We start from the raw sequence: 24,991 nt of genomic DNA on the forward strand, positions 1-24,991 counted from the left end.
CCTCTATACCAGAGGACTGAAGATGGCCAATGTAACACCAATTTTCAAAAAGGGATCCAGGAAATTACAGGCTGGTTAGCTTCACATCTGTTCTGGGTAAATTGGTTGAAGGCATTAGTAAAGATAAAATTAGTAAGCATATAGAAGGACAAGCCCTGTTGAAAAAAGAACGCGGCTTCCGTAAAGGTAAGTCCTGCCTCACTAACCTTTTAGAGTTCTTTGAGAATGTCAATAAACATGTAGACAGGAGTGATCTGGTAGACATTGTTTACTTGGACTTCCAAAAGGCTTTTGAAAAAGTCCCTCACCAAAGACTCCTTAGTAGTCATGGAATAAGAAGACAGGTCCTCTTATGGATCACTAACTAGTTAAAGAACAGAAAGCAGAGAATAAGAATAAATGGTAAATTCTCCCAATGGAGGGAAGTAAATAGTGGGGTCCCACAGGGATCTGTATTAGAACTAATACTTTTGAATGTGTTCATAAATGATCTGGAGTTAGGAGTGAGCAGTGAAGTGGCCAGATTTGTGGATGACACCAAATTATTTAGGGTAGTTAAAACAAAAAGGGATTGTGAAGAGCTCCAAAACGATCTCTCCATGCTGGGATAATGGGCATCTAAATGGCAAGTGTGGTTCAGTGTAAGCAAGTGTAAAGTGATGCACCTTGGGGCAAAAAATCCCAACTTCAAGTATAGCCTGATTTGCAAATCTATGGTGTAACCACACTTGGAATACTGTGTCCAGTTCTGGTCACCACACCTAAAAAAAAGTTATTGTAGAGCTGGAAAAAGTGCAGAAAAGAGCAACTAAAATTATCAAGGGGCTGGAGCATCTTCCCTACGAGAGATGGTTACAACAGTTGGGATTATTTAGCTTGGAAAGAAGGAGGGCAAGGGGAGACATGACAGAGGTCTACAAAATTATGCATGGTGTGGAAAATGTGGATACAGAGACATTTTTCTCCCTCTCTCAAAATACTAGAACCTGGGGTCATCCTATGAAGCTGTTTGGTGGGACATTCAGGACAGATAAAAGGAAGTAGTTCTTCACACAGCACATAGTTAAACTATGGAACTTGCTACCATAGGATGTAGTGATGGCCACCAATTCAGGCATTCAGCATTAGCCCTGTTCAGGCATTCGGCCTGAACAGGGTAGGCTAAATGCACAAGTAGGGTGTGGGGCTGAGCATGTAGGCTCCACCTCTAAGTTCTACGCATCAACCCCATCCTCCTCAGTTCAGATCTTGCCGTCTTGAGCAGCAAGATCTGAACAAGAGTTCTACTCATGTTCACTTGAATGCAAATAGACCACTCCAGTGTGATCAAGGAAATGCTGGTTCAGCTGTCAGTCATGCCCTTTCCTCATGCAGGTGGGCTTCCTGCATTTCTTTTAAAAAGAAGGCAGGCAGGCAGGCAGGCAGGCAGGCAGGCAATTCATCGCATGAACATTCACCATTAATCACTTTATTAGTTCAGACAAACAGACAGAAAGAAATGCTATTTTAATAATGAAGAACTATCCTAGTGATCGAGGGCAAAGTTTCTTGGCAACATTTGCAGGAGCTAGCCAGTCAGTGCTGCGCGCAGCTCATTTCTGTTGCTGTGAACTCGCAGAGCTAATGTGTGTGTTTTTTTTCCCCTTTCCAGAGCTCAACCCTGAAAAGAAAGAAATGCTTGGACTGAACACCATGAAGGTGCTTCCAAAGCTGTCCCATTGCTCTAAAAATATTATGTCTGTCTTCACCGTCATTTAGCTTCCCTGCAGTTTCCCTTTCTTCTGATACTGCTCTGACCCCTGCTGCAATCTAATGGTTCTCCTGTTTCTTTATCTTGTTTCCTCCTTCTAATGGATGTTCAGACATTTTTCTTAAGAATGTTTACATTTTAAATTATTTGCTTCTCAAATTCCTCCCTGACTTACCGTATTGTAAACTTGCTCTTTTTCTTTGCCAGAGTATGTATTCTCCATCATCACCCTTTCCATTTGGGCCTTCTTGCCTTTTGTACTCCTCTTGACTCAGCTGTTCAACCATGCTGCCATTCTTCTGGACTTTGTGTGTGTGTGTGTGTGTGTGTCTTTTTGTTTACTAATATGTAATATTCATTTTATAACAGTGGTTTTAGCTAACCATCAAGGCTTCTGTAGGGAGCTGATCCTCCTTTCCCTTTCCTTAACTAATCTTGTCATTTTTGATAAATTTTTCCTATTTGAAATGCGACTGATATGAATGAATATTTTATTTCGGTCCAAGACCAGGGCATAAATAATAATGAACATACAAAACTCATGCTGTCAGATCACATAACTACAAGACAACATGATTAAAAACATACAATCCCAATATAAAGAAATTACTACAATGTTAAAATAATGTTAAAATAATATTATTTTGTCAACACCCTCCAGCAAGTGATAGCAGCTACACAAAAACTGGCCACGTTTGCTGTTACATGGGGATTTTGATCAGATAAAAAATATGATAAATAAGATAAAACAGATCTGCCAGGGATTTGTTGTAAAATCGGGGTAATAAAAGTGCATCCAAGATCAAGATAAAAAGAACACTAAAACAAAACATGTCCACCTGTCTCCACTTCCCCCGCTTCACAAGGGCATAAGCGTTCTTGATATGGGACCCTCATAAATCTGCCTTCCAAGAGTGCAGATGGCAAAACACTGAATCTGGCCAACGTAAAAGCCTTTCTGAATTTGGGAATAATCAGATTTGGCAAATAATTTGCAGGCAAGAGTGCCCTCCCATTGTCCCTAAAATCAGGGTATAGTATGGCCAAACCTAAACGCTTTTGCAATTCAATATCCCAAATTCACTGACGGATAGTAACTTTGGCTTTTTTGTATCCGAGAGCTACAAGGGCATTAGGGGAGAATCCCAGATTTTGTAATTTCTCATTGAATGTCCTTATCCATTTTGTCTGAAAGGCATCAATTAAAGTTAATGGGGCCAATCCCACAGGAAAGAAAACCATCTTCAACCAAAGTTTTATCTTATAAACCCATGCACGAGCTTCTACAGAAATTTGCCCTGCTTCTAATAATAAAATTACATTGGGCACACAACTTGGGACTCCAAATATGGCTCTCAAAAATTTAGTTTGTATGATTTCAAATGGGGCATAATTGCCATAAGCACATATCTGCGAACCGTACAGCATCTGAGCAATGGCCTTGGCTGTAAATACCTGAATGACTGATGGGATATTCTGCCCCCTTTGGTGTAAAAAAAGCGGAGGAGTGCCTTTATACTCCTCTGGGCATTATCTGTAGCATTGGTTATTTGAGTTCTCCAAGAGCTGGATGAATGGAAAATTACACCCAGATATCTGTACGTTGCAACCTATTCAATCGGGTGCTCATTTATCTGCCATCTGTGTTTGATTCTTCTCTTGGTGAAGACTACAACCTTAGACTTAGTGTAATTAATTACTAGGCATTCTTTTTTGCAATAGATACCGAGTGCTCTTAGGAGACGTCTGAAGCCAACATTTGTTAGTGACAAGAGTACTGCATCATCTGTGTAAAGAAGTATTGATAAAGATCTGTTTGCCAGCTTGGAGGGTGGGAATTTATTTTGGCTAAATCTTTCACCAAGGAGTTAATATAAAGGTTAAACAGGGTGGGAGCTAGAATACATTCCTGTTTTACTCCATTAAAAGTTGGTATGGGTCCAGATAAACGACCCGTACGACTGCATCTTAGACACGGGTGTTTTCATAAATGCTGCGGATGAGTGCTAGCAGCCGTCGATCAATATTTGTGGCCTCAAATTTTTCCCATAATCTATCCCTTGAAATGAAGTCAAAAGCTGACTTAAAATCAATGAAGGCTGCATACAGAGCCCCGCTGCTGGAAAAATATTTCTCAGCAAGATGTTGAAGAACCAATCCTTGATCAACCGTAGATCGCCCTGACCTAAAACCAGCCTGCTCGTCCTCCAGGATATTTCCTTGCTCTAGCCAGTTCTGCAATCTTTCATTAAGATGGCTGGCATATAATTTGCTGATAATACTTAGCAGACTAACTGGTCTATAATTTGCAGGATCTGATCTTTTCCCTTTTTTATAAATTGCTTAAATAATAGCAAGTCCCCAATCCTCCGGGATACATGCTGAATGATCAATGAAGGTAAATAAAGCAGCTAACACTGGGGCCCCCCACTCTATATAAGCCTTCAACAAAACTATCACCCCCCGGTGCCTTACCAGATTTGAGCTTAGAGATAAGGTTAGTAATTTCTGACATAGAAACAGGCGGCCACTCAGGAAAACTATTTCGACTGTGTCACCTGTTGGCAGTATTGACCTCTGGCATAAATATCTCAAAAGTGAGATTCCCAGACATTAACTGGAATATGATAATCCAGACAAACTGTTGTATTCTGCCAGTCCTTAGAGACAATTCTCCAAAATATAGCTGTATCGTGCTTTTATGCTTGATACTTTTATCAAACATTGCCATGTCTTTATCTGGGCCTGTTTCTTTTTTTCTTTAATTAAGATTTTATAACCCCTTTTTAACACAAACCACTCTGTTGGGAGTGTTGTCAAATTCAATTCTCTGTAGGCCCTGTATTTTTTGGCTAAAGATTTTTTCATGGCAGTGCATTCCTGGTCAAACTAGGGTTTAGACTTATTGGTGAAGGCATATTGCTCTCGAGGTTTTTTATAATTCAAGAAGTTTTGTAGGGAGAGAATCAGGTCTTGAAACAGATCAAGAATGGTTACCGAAGAGTCTGCTGCTAAAATGGCATTGCAAAATTGGATACTGCTGTTGAAGTACAATAGCTCTCTTATGACAGTCTCAAGATTGGCAGACCACTTGATACATGAAGCTCTCACTTCAGCCTCTAGATTTAACATTGGCTCCTGTTCCGCAAAAGCAATCTGGTTATTCAGATGTAAAGGTAATACCAACGGTAGGAACTCTCGATGCGTTCTCCCACCTCATAGCTGGACACCAAATTTAACAAATTATAGGAAACTAAGAAATAATCGATTGTAGACACACCCAAAGCAGATAAAAAAGTAAATTCACCTTTCCTATTACCCTCTACTCCACCATTCAAAATAACTAAATCCCAACCTGTTTACCATTTCCATAAGGCAAAGCCCAGCATAATTGCATCTTGTGTCTTTGGATTGTCTAAGAGGTAATGGGTGCATCTCCTTGTCATTTTGCCCAATCCAGACATTAAAGTCCCCTGCCACAATCACGGAAGCTTCTGGATACAAGATGGACATCTTGTTAATATACTCCTCCAATTTTGACCAATTATCCTTAGTTGATTGTTTTTGTTGTTGCGGGGGCAAATAGACATTTATTATCAGTAGCCCCATCGATCTAAGATTAATTACTAAAGAGGTGGCAAGGTGAGACAGATGGACTAGTTTAGTAATGGAGGTTCTGAGTTTAGTGGAAACCAGCAAACTCAGACCCCCTTTAGAGCATCCTCCCATGTGACTAGATACCGCTTGGAGAGAGTATGCAGCGAAACCATTCAGATCTAACTCCTCCCTAGCCCGGGACTCTTGCAGTAATAAAATATCAAATTTATTAATGAAATCTATGAAAGAAGAGTCTGATACTTTACTCAACCATCCCGCAATGTTCCAGGACAGAAGTCTTAACTGAGAATTAGGTTGGCATTGTGTTTGTCAGTCCAGGGTAGATGAAAATCCAAAATTCAAGGTGGTGACCTTGCTTCTCATTCAGTTTTGATTTTTTTGCATTCCCCTCTCAAAAGCCCCCATCTCCACTTCCAAATATTTGATTTCGTCAGTTGTGGGGCTCAACCTGCTTACATTTGTGATCACTGGACAGCCAGCATTTGTCTGGTAGGGATGTTGGAGAATTCCGCCACGGACTCCAGTGAGGCCAGACTCTAAAGAATCTTCCCCCCTGGAATCCATGGCAGAACGGCCTCGACACCCCCTGCCGCCACCACCCCAGAACGGACCTACCTGGCGGTGGATGCAGCGACTCCAGTGGCAGCTCCAGGTCATCTTCTGGGCTGCTGCAGCTGCAAATGGTGGCTGTCGTGGCGGCTGCCATTTGCGTCCCTGCTGTAGCTGTGATAGGCTACGTAAATATTTACGTAGCCTATCACGACTAAAGTGGGGATGCAAATGGCAGCCGCTATGCCATTTGCGTCCCTGCTTTTGCCGTGATAGGCTATGTAAGTATTTACATAGCCTATCACGGCTACAGCAGGGGGGCAAATGGCATAGGGGACACCATTTGCGTCCCCGCTTTAGCCGTGATAGGCTACGTAAATATATACGTAGCCTATCACGGCCTAACATAGGGACGCAAATAGGCGTCCCCTACACAGGACGCCATTTGCATCCGCAGCAGCCCGGCAGCGGATGGGCCCCGCACTGCGGATCAGCCCGGCCAGCGGCTCTGCGGACTGTCTGCGGAGCGGAGCTGGCCGGGCAGGATTCCGGGGGGAGGACCGGATCGCCTCCCCACCCCCGTGGAACCCAGCAGAGCCAGGTAAGTGGGGTTTCGTACACCCCTATTGTCTGGTAAACAGGAATTGGTATTGTCTCAGACTCGGCCAATTCCTCATCTTCTAAAAATCTCATCTCAGACCAGGTGGGAAACTTTGGAACTACAGAATTTTCGTTAGCTATTGTAGAAGTTAAGGCCCTCCTAGTACATTTTTGCTCACTTTTATTTCCTATTGGATTAATCTCTGCTACAATAAGACAGTTCTGGGTACTCCTCTCCATGTCAGGGTTCTCCTGCACAATTCCCTTCCTTCCCTTCAGGCTTGTCAGGGTTGGATCTGAGCCCATAGAGTCCCAAAGCAGCTCTGATTCTGAGGAGGAGATACAATCCGTGGGAGAGGAACTCTCTCAGGTTTCAGAGGCACACCTGGAGGAGGAGCCCCCCCTGCTCACATTCCTGGGAGCGACAGTGACCCTGGCATGGAAAGGGAGGGACAACTTGAGCTTTTAGACGCCAGGCGCAGACACAACTGAGAGGTTGCGGGAGCTGAGCTTAGGCGCTCAGCCCGATTAGCTCAACGTCAACAGCTGCTCCCCGAGGCTCCACGGGAGAGGGGGAGATCTTCCCCTCCTACTCCTTAAGTTCAGAGAGTTGCCACGCTTTTCCCCAAATGGAGACCAACTGACATCCTAACTGTTAGAAACCACCAGTAGGCTGTTCCTTTGTATTTCCCCTGAGTCTCAGGCAATTAGCATCTGTAAGCTTCATTAAGTTGAATGGAATTAAAGGCTTGGAAAGCAGCCCTTTTGTCTGAGTGTTGATTCTGGCTATTGGAGGATTCAGAAGGCAACAGGGGCAATCCTGACAAGGCTATTGTTTTGTTTTGCCAGGATAAGTTCCCCTGCTACCCAGTGTACACCTTTTTTATCAGTAGATCCCTCTTGTTCTGCCTACAAATCTATTAGAAGTATTCTCAGAGCCTCCAAGCTCTGCACAATTTTATTTTGTGCTTCTAGAGGCAGGGCACCAAAGGAGTAATTTGACTGATAGATTTTCTGGGCAACTTTCATCTTGCATGTATGTTGAATTTAATAGCATATGTGTCTGCAGGAAAGGGCAAGGGAGTGGAGTTGCACCCTCCACCCACAGGTGTGTCATAATCTCCAGATTTTAAGCATTCATTTAAAAAATGCAGGGCTCTAGCCCTTGTAGAATCCAAGATATGAGGCAAAATGTGCAGCTACTATTCCGCCCATTTGTTTTTGTGAGAAACTAGCCTGCACCCACCTTCCAGTGTTTTTAACGAAGGAATGAAGTCATAGCAATGGTTAACACACCCACTATCTGGAGAAGGAACTTCCTGGTTCAGTTTTAAGCCTTTGGGTGGTCTTCCCTGATAGGAAATCATTGCAGCCTCATAAAAAACAATTCAGAAATCCAGGAATTTAGTGTAACTCAGATTAGGCAGTAGTGTGTCTACCAAAAACAAAAGGTAGGAGCAAAGACAGGAATGTATGATCTTTCTAACTCAGGTCTTCTTAGTAATTCTTTTTCCTGAGTTTATAAACATTAAAGAAATTATCCTGACAATGTGCATATAAACTTATCATTGTTATACCCATACTGCAGGAGGCAGGGCTGTGGGGCTGAGAAATTTTAGGTTACACTAATAGTCCAGTGTTGCTATTCCCATTTTGCAGGGGGGTGGGTGGGTTAGAGTAGTGTAAAACAAGTCTGCAGTGTAATCCAGTTTTGTTATCCAGTCTCCCAGTCTGATGGTATTCTAGGGAAATGCAGATGGCGCTGTGAAGTCAATTGCAGCAGCAGTGCAATTTAATGAGGGCTAGAGGGGGTTGTTTGTGTACATGTAGCTTTAAGAAAGCCTGCCATTTTTAGCTCTTGCAGGAGGCCCAAGTAGAGCCTCTCCCCATGTCTCTCTTAGTGCAGGCCTTGGAGCTGAGAAAGTGTGCCAGGCAGGTCCTCAGAAGTTAGTATTTTCTCATGTGTTGTAATAATAAATAAAGGTTGCAAAGGTTATTGTGTGAATCTAAATCTACTGTGAGTTGCCTACAGAGCAGAGCCTAGGGAGCAATCTACACGAGTAATTTGGTCCAAAGGGAGAGCAGTTTGAGGCTGTTTGCAACATGTGATGTCGTGGCCAATCTGCAAACAACCAGCCACATCCCTCTTGAAAAGCCACAATTTCTGAAAGTCCTCTTCTCCATCTTTCTTACTTAAAGCGTCTCCCAGGCAGGTTCTGCTGCCATATGCCCCATCCCTCCACATTAAATTCTGTGCCACTATGAGGTGGCTGTGACCTGACACTGACATGGCCAAGGGGTGGGCTATGTCCCTGCCCCCGATTCACTCTTTTCCTGCATACGCATTACTGTCACCAGCCAGAGTAACTATCCTGTCTTTCCCATTCATAAAAGCACTGTAGTGGTAATGTTATGAATGGAAAAAAGCAGGCTAGCTACTCTTCTAAAGCAGGTAGTGCACTATTTCAAAGGGGAGTAAAATCACTATAGCACTTTTATGAATGGGGAAGGCAGGCTAGTTCCCCACCACCACCACCTTTTCCATTAATAAATGTGCTATAGTGATTTTACTCCCCATCAAAATTGCAATGGGGAGTAAAATCACTATAGTGCATTTATGAATGGAAAAGGCAGTGGGAGTAATTAGCCTACCTTCCCTATTCATAAAAGTGCTATAGCTGGTGGGCACATCTATGAGCCTGAGAGAGCAAAGCTGGACAGGTGCTGGGCTGCCGAAGGACTCTCATGTGGCCAGGCAGGGAGTGGGGGGCAGGCAGGAAGCTTGGGCAGATGCTGCTGCTGCACCTGCCCTTCCATCCATGCCTGGATCATGGCGGAGCTCTTGAGACAATCCTCGCAGAGGGCTGCACTTGGGAGCTACTTGTGGCAGATGTGAAGCTGGGGGAGGGGGCGCAGAGCTGGGTAGGGGGGCTTTCTGGTACTGCCCTCCAGGAAAAGCAGCGCCTGAACAAGGAGCTCTGTGGGGAGGCTGCCAAGTCCCATTGCTGCTGCCACGTGCCTGCCAGTGGCTGTTCCCACAGGGCTTGTCTGGGGCCAGGGAGGGGGCGGCCCATGTTAATTGATCTCTCCCAACCGCCCCCCCCAAGAAGCAACTCCAAGCTCCCCTTTCCCAGGGCTGTCTTTCCTTCCTGCAGGATCTGCCTCGTGCCTCCTGGTGCTTTTATAAATGGGAAAGGTAGGCTGGTTACTTTGGCTGGCTAAAGCTGTAGCACTTTTATGAAATGGAAAGACAGGGTAGTTACTCTTGCTGATGACAGTAATGTCTGGGGGGGGAGATTAGCTAGCCTGCTATAGCGACTTTACTCCCTTCACAATTGTGCACTTACTGCTTTAGACAGAGAGAGTAAATAGCTTGCCTTTCCCATTCATTAAGAGCGCAGTAGCAGGGAGGAGCCAAGGGCAGGAAATAAGCCACTCTCATTTGCTAAATGGCACTTCAGGGGTTGATGACATTCAGCAATCCACCCTGACTCCACCCACCTAACCCCGAGGTTTCAAGTCCCATGTGACCAATGGCAAAGCATTGAGAATTGCTTTTAGGTGCTTTATACTCCACTGCTCCTGCTTTGTGTATCACAGACGAACAAAAGCCATTTTCAGGAAAAACAGAAAAGCTGAAAGGGATTCTCAATGTGTTGCCATGAAGATTCCCCTTAGGAGTGGACTGCAAGCTGAGCACTCCTGTATTTATTATTACAACCATTCCCACCACCACTATTAAACACACCCTTCACTGCTGTAATGGCCGTTGGCCCAAGGATCATTACCGGGATGAAAGGAGTCAGGGAAAGCATTGAGGGTTTCAGCTGCTGCAGATGGAAATACATTGTTCAGACACTACTGACAAACAATGGAGGGGGAGACTTGGTATACAAATTTCTCAGAGGCCAAGTCTACTTATCTTGGTAGACGTGATGCCCAAGCCTTGTCACTGCTTGGTCACCAGATCTACCAGAAATGGTGGACCTGTTCTGTGATGCTTCCAGGGCTTTTTATAATGTGCAACCATACACAAAATGTGCAGTTCTAGGAAAAATATGCAATTCCAAAAGAACATTGCTGCAGTTCAACATTCAAGCCATGCAAAAGTTGTATTGTTAGCTGGTGTAAAAAGTGACTGATAACAATGTCAAAAGTAAAGTGAGTAGCCCAGGCTCCTCTAGAATCCTTAACCCCGATCAAGCATACCCATTTCTCCTCCCACTGCTAAAGTCACTCCCCACAGACTTGATGGCTACTCTCTAGAGCTGCCCTTCCCCAACCTGTTGCCCTCCAGATGTTTTGGACTTCAGCTCCTAACAGCCTCATCTAGCATGGACGGGAATGCTGGGAGTTGTGGTCTAAAACATCTCGAGGGCACCAGGTTGGGGAAGGCTGCCCTAGACAGTGTTCACCAATGTTTCCAAGATTAAGGAAATCACTCCAGGTAAGTCATGTGAAGTCATTTCCAGGGACAATTCCAGCCCTGTTTTGAAAGCCTTTGGCTGGAGTCATACTTCTCTGAAAGGCTTTTATCTTTAAATAAATGTTTAAAAATAAAGAAGAAAATGGTTATAAAAGGCCATTGGACCACATAATATCACTGTAAGTTTGAATTTGTTATTACTTCGAACTCTTGTAATAAAAGGCAACTTTTGACCGAACTTAAAAAGTTGGATTCGTAACTTGAGGAACAAATCACAACTTATGATGGGGTCAGTTCACCTATCACCGATTATGGATCATCTGGCATGACATGAAGCTGCCTTATATCAGGTCCGATTATTTGTCCATTTGGCCCTGTACTGTCTACCCTTACTGGCCATGGCTCTCTCAGGTCACAGACAGAGACGGGTCTTTCCCATCAGCTGCTGCTAATCAGTCTTTTTAAGATGACTCTTATTTCCTCCCTGCACTCTGCCGGAGCTCCGTTTATTTGTTTCACATCTTGGTTTCCCCTGCTGCTGCTCCCCTAGCTCTCCATCATACCCATCAGCAGTACATACCCAAGAGGTGTAAAGGGTTGCCTCATCAATAATGGATCTCCTACATCATGTCTAGTTTGGCCCTGAGCTTGACCAACATGGTAATTCACCAGTAGCATTAATTTCGGTAGCAACAAGCAAAACATGATTGCCGCCCATGAGAGCCAATGTAGAGGTTATGAGACCAAGCAGGGCTAGCGTCAGGAATCAGCATGGTTGGGCAGCACTTTAGGGCCCACAGGCTCAGAAGGGCCCATCCCCAACCATGCCGACGCTGCAGGCAGTGGTGCTTCTGAATGGGATCCTAGTCGGTACTCAGCTTTGCACCGGCCACCTGCTGTCTTAGATCTCAGCCTCAGGATGCAATCTGAAATGGACCTGAAATGCAATCCCCAAGCCAGTCCCAAAGTTGGGCATTGCCTTTGGGGTAATCTCAGATGGCAACCGGCCAGTGTGGAGCAGAGCCCCAACACAGCTGTCATTCAGATGTACTGCTGCCTGCTGCAGCAGCCATTAATGCTCACTCCCCCAGAGAGGTTTTCCCTGGCGAAGGGCAGCACTTCTGAACAGAAGCTGAGTCAGCGCTACCCTCTGCACAAGCCACCATCTTAGATCATTGATCTAAGATCACCATCTTAGATCAATGTTGGGCATCACATGTGGAATAATCTACCATGGCAGGCAGCTGGTATGGTATAGAACACCAACTCGGCTCCCATCCAGAAGCGCTGCTGCTGCCCAGTGGGGAAACCTTTCTGGTGCATGGGAGAGAGGATGGCAGTGGGAGGGCCAGGGAGCTCCAGCGGTGCACATCAGAAGCCCTGCACAGAACCACCACCACTACCACCAGGGGGCATTGGCAGCACCATGCCTGAGGATCCCCTGAAGTCTGGTGCCATGCTGAGACTGAGCCATGAATCAGGAAGTCCCCGGTTCAGATCTTCCGTCTACTGTGAACTTCCTAGGTAGCTTCAGGTAAGCCACTCTCTCAGCTTCCACACCCCATCTGCAATATGGGGACAATGCTGACCTACCTTACAGGGTTGTAAAGATTACAAGATAATGTATGTGAAGCACTTTGCACTTAAAGTTGCTGTTGTTGTTGCTGTTGTTCAGTCATTCAGTCATGTCTGACTCTTCGTGACCCCATGGACCATAGCACACCAGGCCTTCCTGTCCTGTGCTAGTAAGTATTAAAATTAGGAAAGCAGAAAGTAATTGCTTAGGGTGTTTACATGGCCAGCAAAGGGGGGGGGGAGGAATATATTATTATTATTATTATTATTATTATTATTGACTTATGTATATAATGCCATCAGTGTACATATCTCTTCCCAAAGTAACATAGGTAAAAGCAAACAAACAATAGGCAGTTCCCTGCCCCAAGGAGCTTACAACCTAAATTTCAGCAGTGAGCAAAAGACAAAACAAGGAATGGGCAAGGGAGAGTCAAGGGTAACGGGTATTTGTTTATGGAGAAGTGTTATTGGAAAATCATGGGACATTGTAGTGAAGGGGGTGTTTGGGAGAAAATTACTTAAATTATGTATAAATGGTGTGTGCTAAGATCCTGCTGTCTCTTCTTCTTGAGTCGACGCTGCATCCGTTTTCTTTTTCTCAGTATCCTTTTATCCTTTAGTTAAATGCTTAAAGGCGACACTGGAAACTGTCAGGAGAACACTCTGAGGGCCCAAGCAAGCAAGCACAGTTTAGCATATTCAAGGGAGAATTAGCAGGAAGGCTGAGTGTCACACAGTTTTATCGCAGACAGCTGATATTGCAGTGTAAGAACACGCGGGCTTTATAAGATGAGCTTTAAAAAGGCCAACTAAATACCAGCCGTCCACTGTTCTCTGCTGCAGCATCAGTGCCATAAATAGGTGCATTCCCATGGTTGGTTGATTTTAAATTTATGATGAAGTATATAAAATTAATGAGATGTGGCTACACTTAACGTGCGGGGTGAGGCGGAGCGTGTGTGTATGTGGGGGAAATCTACTCCCCTACTGTTGTGGTAGTATCATGTACAGTACTTCAGAGTTGGTCCGCTGAAATCAGACACCCTTTCATTCATGCAGTCAAACCCCGGCAGCCTTATCTGTAACACAGCTTTAGACGATCCACACCGAACCCTTTTAATATTATTACCAGACTGGCAACCTCTTAGCATGTGCTTTTTGCAAAAACACAGACCAAAACCAAACACCCAGGCGCTTGAGCTGGGGGCCGTCCTGCCTCGCAGTTGCATGCTCTGTGCTTGCTGAGTGGGAGGGTCACACTGTGTGAGACTAATAAGGACAGAGCTGCATCCCCCTTCTCCCACTCTTTAGAGACTCCAGCAACTCCTCAGCAACTCCAGCAGCTTTGTACAGGCATTTGCTGTGCTTCTGGGGGAGAACTTAATAAATAAGAATTGAAGGTAAGAGGCTCTCATTTGTCATCAGCCGATTTACGCCTAGCACACCCCGCAAGTACTGCGTGCTCTGCTGGTTGGTTTTCCTCTGGTTTTGCCAGTGTTAACTGAGCCCTCTAGAAACTGTGTGATGGATTCTATGCTGATATCCAGACAGCAGTTATTCTATGCTTATGCTGCTGCTTCTTGTTATACTGTACAGCTAGCTTTGTGATGGGAGAACAGGTACTTGTTTGCACGAATACATTGGCTTGAAAGAAATCTCCTGTTCTTCATGCCTAGGGAATAACTTACAAACCCAGGCTTAACATGTACGAGCTGATCCAGTGGTAATCAAGGCTGTGGAAATTTTTTGTCCAATGTTTATATAGAAAAGAAAATATCCCTAAGTGTGAGCGTGTGTGTGCATTGCTCTGTCCGTATAGGGGCCACTACACTGAACTGTGTATGTGGACACATGAAATGTGTATGTGAACATGTATATAGTGAAAGAGAATAAAGTCTTAGTGGGATGCTGAAATCTTAAAGGCTTGTAGCTCCCATGAGGGACTCTAGCGCTTCTGCATTATATTGGATTTAAAAAAACTCTTTCTTTTGCTGTCGGGGATTTTTTCTTCGGTTATATTACTAGAGTTCGTATCTTTTGGGCCAAGAAAATGATTTCCCCTCCCAGGCACACACCTAAGTGAGCAGGTTGGAAGAACATTATCCCCTGTAAATGAATCCTCCCACCCTACCCTGATCAAAGATATGATATGATTTCCCTTTTACTTTTATTCTGAGGGGAAATGGTTCCTTTCCATATCTACACTGTTATTTCTGAATGCTTAAATATTTGGTTAGACTGCTGTCATCCATAATCACATACGTACCTAGGGCAAGTTCCAGCCAAAGTTAACGGCTTTTTTTCTTTTTCATTAATGGGAATGGGAGATATTTTAAGCGCATGCTTACAAGGCTTAGCTGCCCCATTAAAATTAATTGGACTTGAAGATGCAGACATTTGGTTGGATTGTGCTCCTTTATTAGTTAATAATATTAGTTAAGAAAAAGAAAGTGTGTTAAAAGGTTTGATTAAGACCTGCTCTGCATATTCCAAGGTTCAGCGCTATCATACTTCCGCTTTCTGCCACATCTCATAACTTAAAGGGCAACCAGAGATAAAACGGCAACCAGACATGGGAAGGTGTGTCAGTCAGGTACAGTTAAAGCCAAGGCGTCTCCCCTGCCGGTGAGGTGCATGGGCTCCAGTTCGACTGTCATGAGATGTGGCGGAAAACAGAAAAGCAAGTGCCCTTGTGCATCTGCCTGTCTTCCTGTCACTCCTAATGGGCAAAGCTACTCCAAGACTGCATTTTTCTTTTCTTTTTTTTAAAGCAAAGTACATACACTTTTGAAGGCACGCGCTGTTCCCACTTTCCTCCAGCCTTTTTTTCTCCAGTCTTACAGTCTGCCTTGCTATGGTAATCCTAGCTATAGATCAGGCCTACCTGGGGGACGGGGGGTGGGGGGAGCTAAACAGCATTAACTTTCCTCTCTTCCCACTTTGCCTTCTGTCTTCTGCTCTGAAATGTTCTCTTCTCCTAAGAGTAAATTCTCTTAGTTACAACTAATGGTGGCCTTGGATATGCACTTACTATGACATGAGCCATTGTTTTGTTTGCTTCCCATTATGCCTAAAAACAAACCTGTGACTTGCATAGCTCTGCAGGTTCCTCATTCGATAGCTCCAGTGTCTTAAGGTAAATATGTTAAATATGTAGCGTGCAGCTGGTCCTCACCATTTTGTTTACCTTAGTATAAGCGCATGAGCCCCCAATCTGGATTGGGACCACCACACATGGGTAAGGGAGGTTTAAACCTTCTCACCCAGTCCCTCCCCCCCCGCCACCCCCCCCCCAGGACTTAAATAAGAAGAAAAACTCCATTGCTGCCAAAGGAGGTTTAAAAAAAATCCCCGCAGAAGGGGGAACATTTGGGGTGGGGGAGTGGCTGGGTGGGAAGGTTTAAACCTCCCTTACCCATGTGTTTGGTCCCAATCTGGATCAGGCCACCGCATGCTTACACTGAGGTAAACAAAACGGTGAAGATAGCTGCACACTACATATTTAATGTAGCGTGTAGTTTAGCCCTTATTAGTCACTAAGAATGAGCACACACTTCACACTTTTCTGACCTGGGAAATGCATGGCCAAAGCCACCTTGAATTTGAATCATCTGCCCACATTGTGACATTCAAAGGGTCCTTAGGAGAGCATTAGAGGATGCAGTTTCCCAATGGAAAAGGTGTTGGGTGTTGTTAATCAGGATGTGAACGGCTTAAAATAGAAACAGCAAGGTCCTATCCCATGTGTAAGCAGGGAAGCAGCCGCAACAAGAAGTCCAGGCTTCAGCCTCTGACATAAACGGCAGCACAGCTTGTCATCTTTTTCCTGGCCTTGCAAGTTCTGTGCCTTTCACATCAGCCCGACACATAGATCATTAGTAGTAAAGACGTTCCTGGCAAGGAGATACGTGGTAGTGGTGGTGGTAGTGGAGGGAAGCTTTTTATGCTAAATAAAAGCAGAGGAGTGGGCTGGCCAAAAGGTTATAAAGGTACCAGCTCCAGGTTGAAGGGTCAGAGGAAACTTTACTGCACTGACCCAGTCAGGCTGCCCATTGCTTGGAGTCATACATATTCTTACGTTCAACACCTGGCCTATGTAAATGCAGCAATGTGAGGCGCTGAGAGCCTCAGTCCAGCCTGCTCCCTGATTTGCTAGCTGTCTATCCAGAGGCTGTGGTGTGGTGGAGCCAGGGCTCACAGGGAGGCAGCACAGATACCTTTTTATCAGCAGGGATGCTGACATCATCTCCCCTCCCCCCCACTCCACAATCTTCCCTGCTCCCTACGAGCTTAGCACCTAGCTGCAGTCTTCACAGTAGCTGGGGGGAAATGAATTTTCCCAGCAACAATTTTTTTTCCCCTGTGGTGATGCAAAGTACTTGCGGGTGGCTTGGTCTTGAATGGGCAAGTAAGGCTCATTAGCTTTACAAAAGACCTGCTCCTGGTGGAGATGAACTTGGTTTGAAGGTAGGGATTGGTTTGAAGGTAGGGATCAAAGAGGCGCCTGAATTTTTGGATACTTCTTGGGGGCACGGCTACAGGGATTGTCACGATGAGCAATTCAACATTTACCACTACACCACTGCTTGGAAGGAATTGTTCTGCTTTGTGTGTGTTAAAAGTAGAAGAGCATTAAAATATGTGATTCTCCACAGCATATGGTTTGAGTACAGCCCATTCAGCCCCCTCAGGATCCTGCCACCTCATTACCACCTCAGTCTGCTACCTGTGTAGACCAGACTGGAGTGGGAATTCCCCACATAAAGTAGGTAATATGTGACTTTCCCATCTCTGAAGGTAATTCTTCTTCTTCTCAAGGCAAAGGTTTCTGAGAGGAGTCACTCTTTCACACACGTGGGGTATAGGTGTGGGCCAGGTATTTTAAGTTGCTTTGGAGTGGATAAGGCTCTTGTGAAGGTTTGGAGGAAGAGCAGATAAAGGTCCAGTCTGTGTGCCTGAACTTCACGTGTGTGTGTGTGTGTGTGCACGCGCAAGAGAGAGAGAGAGAGAGAGAGAGAGAGACTGTGGTTTAGGGATCAGTAGATGCAAGCAATGGATCTATTACCTGAGCCTAAAGTGGTCCAGTCTAGGATTGGCTGCCTTCTCGCTTGCTGGCCTCCTTATTAGTGTTGTGAGTCCCATTTGGCCTAAACTCCCAGGGGACTTAGGGGGAGGGGGGAGGTAGTCAAGCCCATGGAAAGGGCCCACCCGCTCTTCATGCTGTTCGTGAAATGAGTGCAAAGCCTGGGGAGAGGCCTTTCGAGAGTGGCTGGGCTACCGAGCATTTTTCCAATCCAACTTTGGTCATGGGGTGCCTGCAAGCTTGCAATAGAAGAGGGAAGGGCAATAGGAAAAAGTGTCAACACCGCCTTGAGTGCTGGAGCTTGGTGCTGGGCTACACAGAAAAGGAAAGCAGGGAATCCACAGGCTCCTGCATGCAGATTCCCACCCAACTAGGGAAGTGGATGCACCTCTGAGGCTAATTTGAATCTGCCAGAACATCACCTTAAAATCTGTTTCCAGTGGTAGAACTCAGCCCTGGAACATCAAACATGGAAAGTAACTCTAAAGTTATAGGCTTGCCAGCTCTATCCCCTATCCCACCATTTTTAACAAGTGAATGACACTGAAGCAAAAATTCAACAGGTGAGGTTCCTCTCTCCTGACCATGGAGATGCAGGCTTTACTTGCTGAAATTTTGCATGACATGAAGCTATTGAATATATACAAACCCTGCCTGAAAAAAAGTTGACAAGCCTGCTAAAAAAATACCTCTGTGCATGTACAGAGTTGCTTTCCTCTCATCTGTGAGTAGCCAAACACCCATCTATCTCCCACACAGATTAGGTGGCAGGGCTTATAGGCTGTACATCATAGCCTTTGGTCAGGTATAACTTCTAGTAATTTTTGTTTTAGAAATTAAGCATCAGAGTGTTAATAGATTAATGTACTGTTAGCATATCCCTCTTTCCCACCCAGTTGACTGTCAACATTGTTTGTTTACTTTCTTATTCCTGTTTTATGTTAATGTTAATGATGATAATAATAATAATAATAACAATAACAATAATAATAATTTCCTGCAAGTAGATTTCACAGGCAAGTAATGTGATGGTTTTATCATCAAGGTCAGTAGCTTTTTGTGAATAAAGATGGAGTCACACAGATGTCATCTCTCCCAACTTTCTTCTCCTTCAGCAGTGCAAAGAATGCTTTTAGTCACCTGATAGTTGATATTTACGTAGAACTCAGTAGTGTCGTCAGTGGGTTTAAGATGTTTTTGCCATTCCTGTCAATCTCAGCAAAAGCTTAGCAATGCTGAAAAATCAAGTTTCCTGGGGCTTGTCTTCATGAATGATTTAGTGTGAAGTTAGAACAGTCTGAGTTCCTTCACGGCAGAGGAGGTCGTCACCAATCCGCTGCCAACCAGCCGCTCCCCTCTTGAAAAGCCGCATTTTCTGAAACTCCTTTTACTCTGACTTCTTTACTGAAATTGGCTCCCTGGCGGTTTTACCACAGTGTGCAGTGTCCCGCCTTCATTAAATCCTGGGCGGGCCTCTGTGACCTGGCAGTGATGTGGTCAAGGGGGTGGGGTGCCCATTCCCCATTGTTTCCCCAACTGAAGTAGTTTTTCTCATTGAGAAAATCCCCAGGAGCATGGCAGCAACCCCTCACATTACAGCAGTAGTGGGGGGGGGGGAGCAGTAGCTCACCTTAGCTAGCCTGCTTTTAATCTTTAACATATCCTCCCTTCTGTGCATTTTTACTCTGAGGTAAGAAATAAATCTCACTCCCTGCAGTGAAAGGGTTAAAGGCTAACTTAGTAATTTGCCCTAAATTGCTCTTTCGCTTCGCTTCTCCAATGCGCTCTTAAATTGCTATTGCGATGCTGTGCTCCTTTGATGTTCTGTAGTTTCTCTGATGTAACGACCCTTCTCTGCTTTATCGCAGTAACGATCTTTCGGGTTTACAGGAGCTTCACATTGCAAGCAGGGAGAAGGAGAAAGGGAAAAGGGGGGGGTGAAAGCAATAACTCTTGAGCAGAGTGCTAGAATGGGGCAAAATGGAGGGGCTGAGCTGCTCTCCGGGAGGGGGGACTTCAGATGTTGCACTGGAGAACTGGGGATTTTGCCTTCTCAAGGCAAAAGTGCACACATGGGAAAAATAGGGTGGGAGCAATAACTCTGCAGCAGATTGCTGGAATGTGGCAAAATTGGGGAGGGGAGAAGCTCTCAGGGGGACCCTTCAGATGCTGCACTTGAAAACCAGGGATTTTGGCTTCTTCAGGAAAATTTGCACACGGGGAAAGTTTGTTGCTCTCCATTTATAATAATGTAATAGCAGGGGGGAGCCTGGATGAGGGGAAAACAAGCCCCCTTGGTTGAGCAGCCCCTGCCAGTTTGATGGCCCTCAGTTCTACTCCCCCCCACCCAGAAGTATGTTCCTTTCAAGCACTGTGTGACCCCTGAAAACCAGATTTTAAAGGTATGGTACATTCCGCTTATCTTGCTTCATGTGTCCCTGATGGACAAAAGCTGATTTCATGAAAATCCACGTTATACTCCAACATGCTTCTCATTCCATTGTAATGAAGATCCCCTGCTGGAATCATAGTGGTGGCAAGGATGGCTTGAACCCATACATGATACAACCAGATTTAGATGTACATGATACAATGATGATGTCAGAAAAGCTGGTGGGGGGAACTGGCGTTGTACTTCCAGGAGTGTGTGTGTGTGTGTGTGATTATAATCACACACACACACACAATTTCTTTACGACATCTATACCTGGTTTACCTGTTAAAAATATCTTAAGTGGCCAATGTGATGCAAACTAGTACAGAAAACTAAGCTTTGAAGATTGATACTATCAAGGCTGAGAAGAAGCTTTTAGGACCTGAGATCCTTGATTCTTCACCAGCAGCTTGAAGACACAGAAGAGTTCAGAATCCAAAGTCTTTTTATGTAGGGTTGGAACTTCCATAGAGAAGTTGGAAATTCAAACTAATCAATCAGTAGCCTGATTATGCCTGCTCCAGGTGATTCCTGCATGTATCTTGTAAAGTCATGGGATGAGTGGGGGGGGGGAGGCGAAGGGGAGGGTCAGCCTCAGATGTGTAGTAATGCAGGTTTTGCTACCCATAAATGCCTGTTCATGTGTGGGCAGGTTTCCTGATCAGGGGTGTGAAGAATGAGGCAGTGGTGGTGTGTGTGTGTGTGTGTGTGTGTGGTGGGGGGGGGGTATTTGTCATACCTTCAAATAGCCTTCAAACTGAGAACTATCTTCTGACAGTCCTTCAAACAGAGGACTGTCTCCTGTAAAGTAGGGCACATAGCCATCCTAGTCATGTATGAAAAGGGCCTGCCAACGTCTTGAGGACAATCCAAGGTTCTTCCAGACAAAGCTTTTATTGTGCAATTGCACTGCCTCATTCATGGAATTTTGTGGGGGATGCAGTCAACATCATATTCCACTTGTAGCCCTCCCATGTTTTCCCACTGCTTCTTCTGCCATTTTTCTTATCAGAAAAAAAACCCTGTTAATGAAGGAAAGACAGAATAGCTGCACAATGGTTGTTAGCACTTGAAGTCCTCTGTCTGGAAGCACCCCGAGAGAAAGCCTATAGAATTTAGGCATATATGCTCTTAAAAGCCATTTATTCCAGCAGGACTCAAACACAATTAGCTTCCTCTGGATTGCATCTCATTATTTATTTATTACATTTATATCCCACCTTTCTTCCATTGTGGAACATGTGGTTGATTCCCAGGTGGTTCACTAAAATTTTTCAGTTTTAGTTATTTTAACTACAGTCACTTCTACAGTTGCCCTTATAGAGGCAACATTAACGTGAGCACAAAATACAGATGACACCAATGGATCAGAAATAGCAGCAGTATATCCCCCACCCCAGCCCATTTTTATAGTTATGGGGTTATATCATTCTTTATTGGGGAAAATATTTTATTTTTACATTTTACTATGCTTAGCTAAAATCGTTTCTGTATTAATTATAAATGTCTCAGAAGAAATTGTTGATTGTGTTCAGAGGACAAAGTTGTTTTGTTGGATACATTCAATTCTTCTTTTTATCCAGTTCAAAAAAGGAACAGGCTGTCCCAAACATTTGCATGTTTTGTGAGACATAAAAGGTTGTTCTTGTAAAAAAAAAGTCTAGATATAGCAATGATACATCTCAGTTTGATATAATGACTGCCTCAATCATTCTGCTCATAGTGAATGTGTCTAGTTTGACTCGAAGTATGACAGGCTAAAAATCCAAAATAAAAATGTAAATCAGCTATTACTAATCAATTATAGTTTGGGGGGGGGGGTTGACTAGTATATGTGGCCTTAGTGCAGCTGCCTGGAAACCTCTTATTCATAAATTCCCCACCCCCACCCCAAGTAGCTGAGAAATAATTTTTGTTTCCTTCTTGTAAGATTAAAATTAGCCTGTAAACTTTCTCCCTCTCAGTGTTTTTGTTACACTGATAAATGATACACATTGTGTTTGATGGATGACTTTCTTTTCTCTCTCCACAAATTCCTCTGATTCTTCAGGAATGGGAGGTACATTTTAGGGGGTGGAAAAAGGAAAATAAAGTTCAGTTCAGTTCAGCTGAAATGGCCATAGGCCATTTCAATAAGGAAGGTTACTGAAATGTTATATAATTAAAATAGACCAATACATGCCGAATTTATGGCTCACCTCCTTTTTTCTTTTTTTTTTCTCATGCATATGTTCCTAGATGTGTTTATAAGTAAAAGAATGTATGTGCGCATGTTAAATGGTTCATAATTCTGCATGGTTTATATTACTTGGCTACAGTGTAGATCAAACAAATGATGCGGGGTTGGTGGGGAGTTGCTTGGTTGATGTGATATTTTTGTCACTTTGCAAAAATTCTATAAAATGGAAATACTAAAAATGGAAGATGAACATTCTGAAGTATTTTTTCTTGTGTTTTTGCTTCAAGGAATGCTAAGGTTGCTATCAGGTAAACAGAAGAGTAAGGCTGATATCATGGGCAGTCAGCTGCACCTGGATCCATTGATTTCAATGGGCTTAGGCATGCCTAAAACCAGTGGGGGCTGGTGGCTCAATTGTTGGTGGGGCTTTGACTCCATTCTGGGCTTCAGTCAGAATCAGCCAGAACTCTAAAGGATCTATCCAAGGTGCTGAACCCATTTTGGGGATGGGGTTCACCACTTCAGATAGCTCCTTTAGAGTTCTGGCTGGTTCTGACTGAAACCCAGAATGGCTTTGCAGCTCCACCGAAATCGGAGCCACCAGCCTCCACTGCCTGAAAGCCTTCAAATTGCAGAGGAAAAGGAAGAAGCCCATTAATGAAATCCACAAGCCCTGCCTACTCCCCTCCCCCATTTTAGTCAAATACACCCAGCATTATGAAAACAGTAGCCAAGGGACCAGGGCCACCCAAGACATTTTGCTGCCTGAGGCAAAGGACAATATGCCGCCCCCTCCCATTCCAGGTACAGCAACCAACTGGACTGGCACTTGAATCTTACTTCAGCATTGGCAACAGGATAGAGTCCTCCATCACTCTGAGGGAAGCAGACTAGGGGATGTAGGACAGGCTGTGAGGCACACACAGCTTTGTCCTTCTAAGAGAGTAGAATGGCTGGGGGACTACCATTGCTGCCTCTTAGCATGTGCCTCCTGAGGCAGTTGCCTCACACTGTCTAATGATAGGGCCAGCCCTGCAAGGGACTGTCACAGAAGGTAAGGGGGCCAGGCCCCCTATGATCTTCAATTTCAGCACTGGTGCCTAACTCTGTGCATGACGAGGCTGTATGTCTTTGAACACCCCCAGCAGACCTCCTGCATGACCAAGAGTCATAAGAGCGTTTTTAATCACAAATGTATTTCATTTCAGATTTCTGGCCATTTGTTCACATGTGTCCGAGAGGAAATGAAGGCTGTTGGATCTTGCACGATTTGGCTTTGGCTTGCAATCCATCTTTTGCCCGTCTCTCATTCCATGGCAGTCACTGACAAAACAGGTATTTCCTTATTTCCCCAATTCTAATCAGACAGAGAAAGTTTGTCAGGTTGATATTGATGCTGTTGAGCAAATAGTACAAGTCTATGGAAAATACAGAGGCACAGGGGGCTTGTCAAGGTAACATAGCCCTGTTGAAAGCTGTGCTCCATGTGGAATAAAACCACGACCTACAAAGTACATATGGAGAGTCTAATGAAGCATATGGAGAGTCTAATGGAACCACAGAAGCAAAATACTGTAAAGTTTCTAATCTGGGGAGTATTTAATTAAACTTCTCTATTAAAAGATGTTTCCACCCAAGGTATCTAACAGCAATATTTCCATTTCCTGTCCACTGACAGGAGTCTACATTTGGAATGAGCTTGCAATCATTTACAGTTATGTTGTGCTGCTACTGATACTTCCTCATTTTCTTAGGTTACATATCCAAAAAGAACCCAACCCTGGGCTTGGAAACTGAGCACAGTCTTAAGTGCAGGGTTGTTTAATTGGTTCTATAAGCTCTTCACCAGGATACTAACAATGCTTACTTGAGAATAAGCCCTATTGGTTTAATGAGTTTTGCTTCCAGGTAATCTTGCATATGATTGCAACTTTAAGCTGTGATCTTAAGGACACTTACTTGGAAGGCAGTTCAACTGAAATGAATGGGGCTTCTTCAAGTAAGTAAGTGTGCTTAGGGTAAGGACCATAATTAGACTTTCTCTGAATTAGAATGTTATACTTGTATGCCATTTGGATAAGCAGTGGCAGGTCAAATGTGGCTCCTATGCAGGCAAAGGTAAATGAAAATGATTTACAAGATGAAAAGAAAAGCTTTGAATTAGTACAAAAATAAATCACAAGTAAGGCTCGTCACATATACTTTGTAGCATCTGTCACTTTGGAATCCACTTTGTCCAACATGTTGCTATCTGTTATCCCTCCATCTTCCAAAAGCAGCGCCCCTCTTTTGGGCCATCCGCCTCTTAGACTTGTCAGGATAGTTGTTCCTCTCTCCTCAGAAATAAATCAGTTTTTGTGACTGCAGAGATGATTGGATTGTTGATATTTCGTCAAATATTGATCTGACAGTTTCCTGAGATTGGTCATAGACTACCCTCATATCTAGATTTTGAGTTGGCTGGTGCTCACTAGGTAGAATGCTTTGGAATTACCCCTGTTAGTGGTCAATACTGTTGGTTGGTTTAGCATCAGAACCTGGAGGAGAGCATCTTACTGATTTACATCTGGATAACATACTAGTAATTCTTAAGGAGAATAATAAACTGGCCTCCTACCTACCCATACAAAACAGATGAGAACGCCGACTCATCAAATCTAAATATGGATAATTATTTTTAGACCAACAGAAGCCCAATTTTAAGGAGGATGTCTAAGCACTCTTGGAATACCAATACATATTAAGTGATAACAAAAGTGCTGAAGGATAGTAAG

The 24,991-nt window shown here is 44.2% G+C and overlaps 1 protein-coding gene across 1 annotated transcript in view; it reads left to right on the plus strand.

Moving 5' to 3' along the window:
* Positions 1 to 13,772: 13,772 nt before the first annotated feature.
* The window catches only part of COL19A1 (collagen type XIX alpha 1 chain), a 305,569-nt gene continuing 294,350 nt past the window's right edge, over positions 13,773 to 24,991 (plus strand). The window contains exons 1-2 of the mRNA XM_084831091.1: positions 13,773 to 13,921; positions 23,426 to 23,552. Coding sequence (XP_084687217.1) covers positions 23,462 to 23,552 — 91 coding nt within the window. The 5' untranslated portion in view covers positions 13,773 to 13,921; positions 23,426 to 23,461. The remainder of the gene's footprint in view (positions 13,922 to 23,425; positions 23,553 to 24,991) is intronic.

The sequence above is a fragment of the Heloderma suspectum genome, chromosome 1 (genome assembly GCF_057233095.1).
Source record: "Heloderma suspectum isolate Gila_16-S chromosome 1, 16-S_ref, whole genome shotgun sequence".
In the NCBI taxonomy this organism is placed as follows: Eukaryota; Metazoa; Chordata; class Lepidosauria; order Squamata; family Helodermatidae; genus Heloderma; species Heloderma suspectum.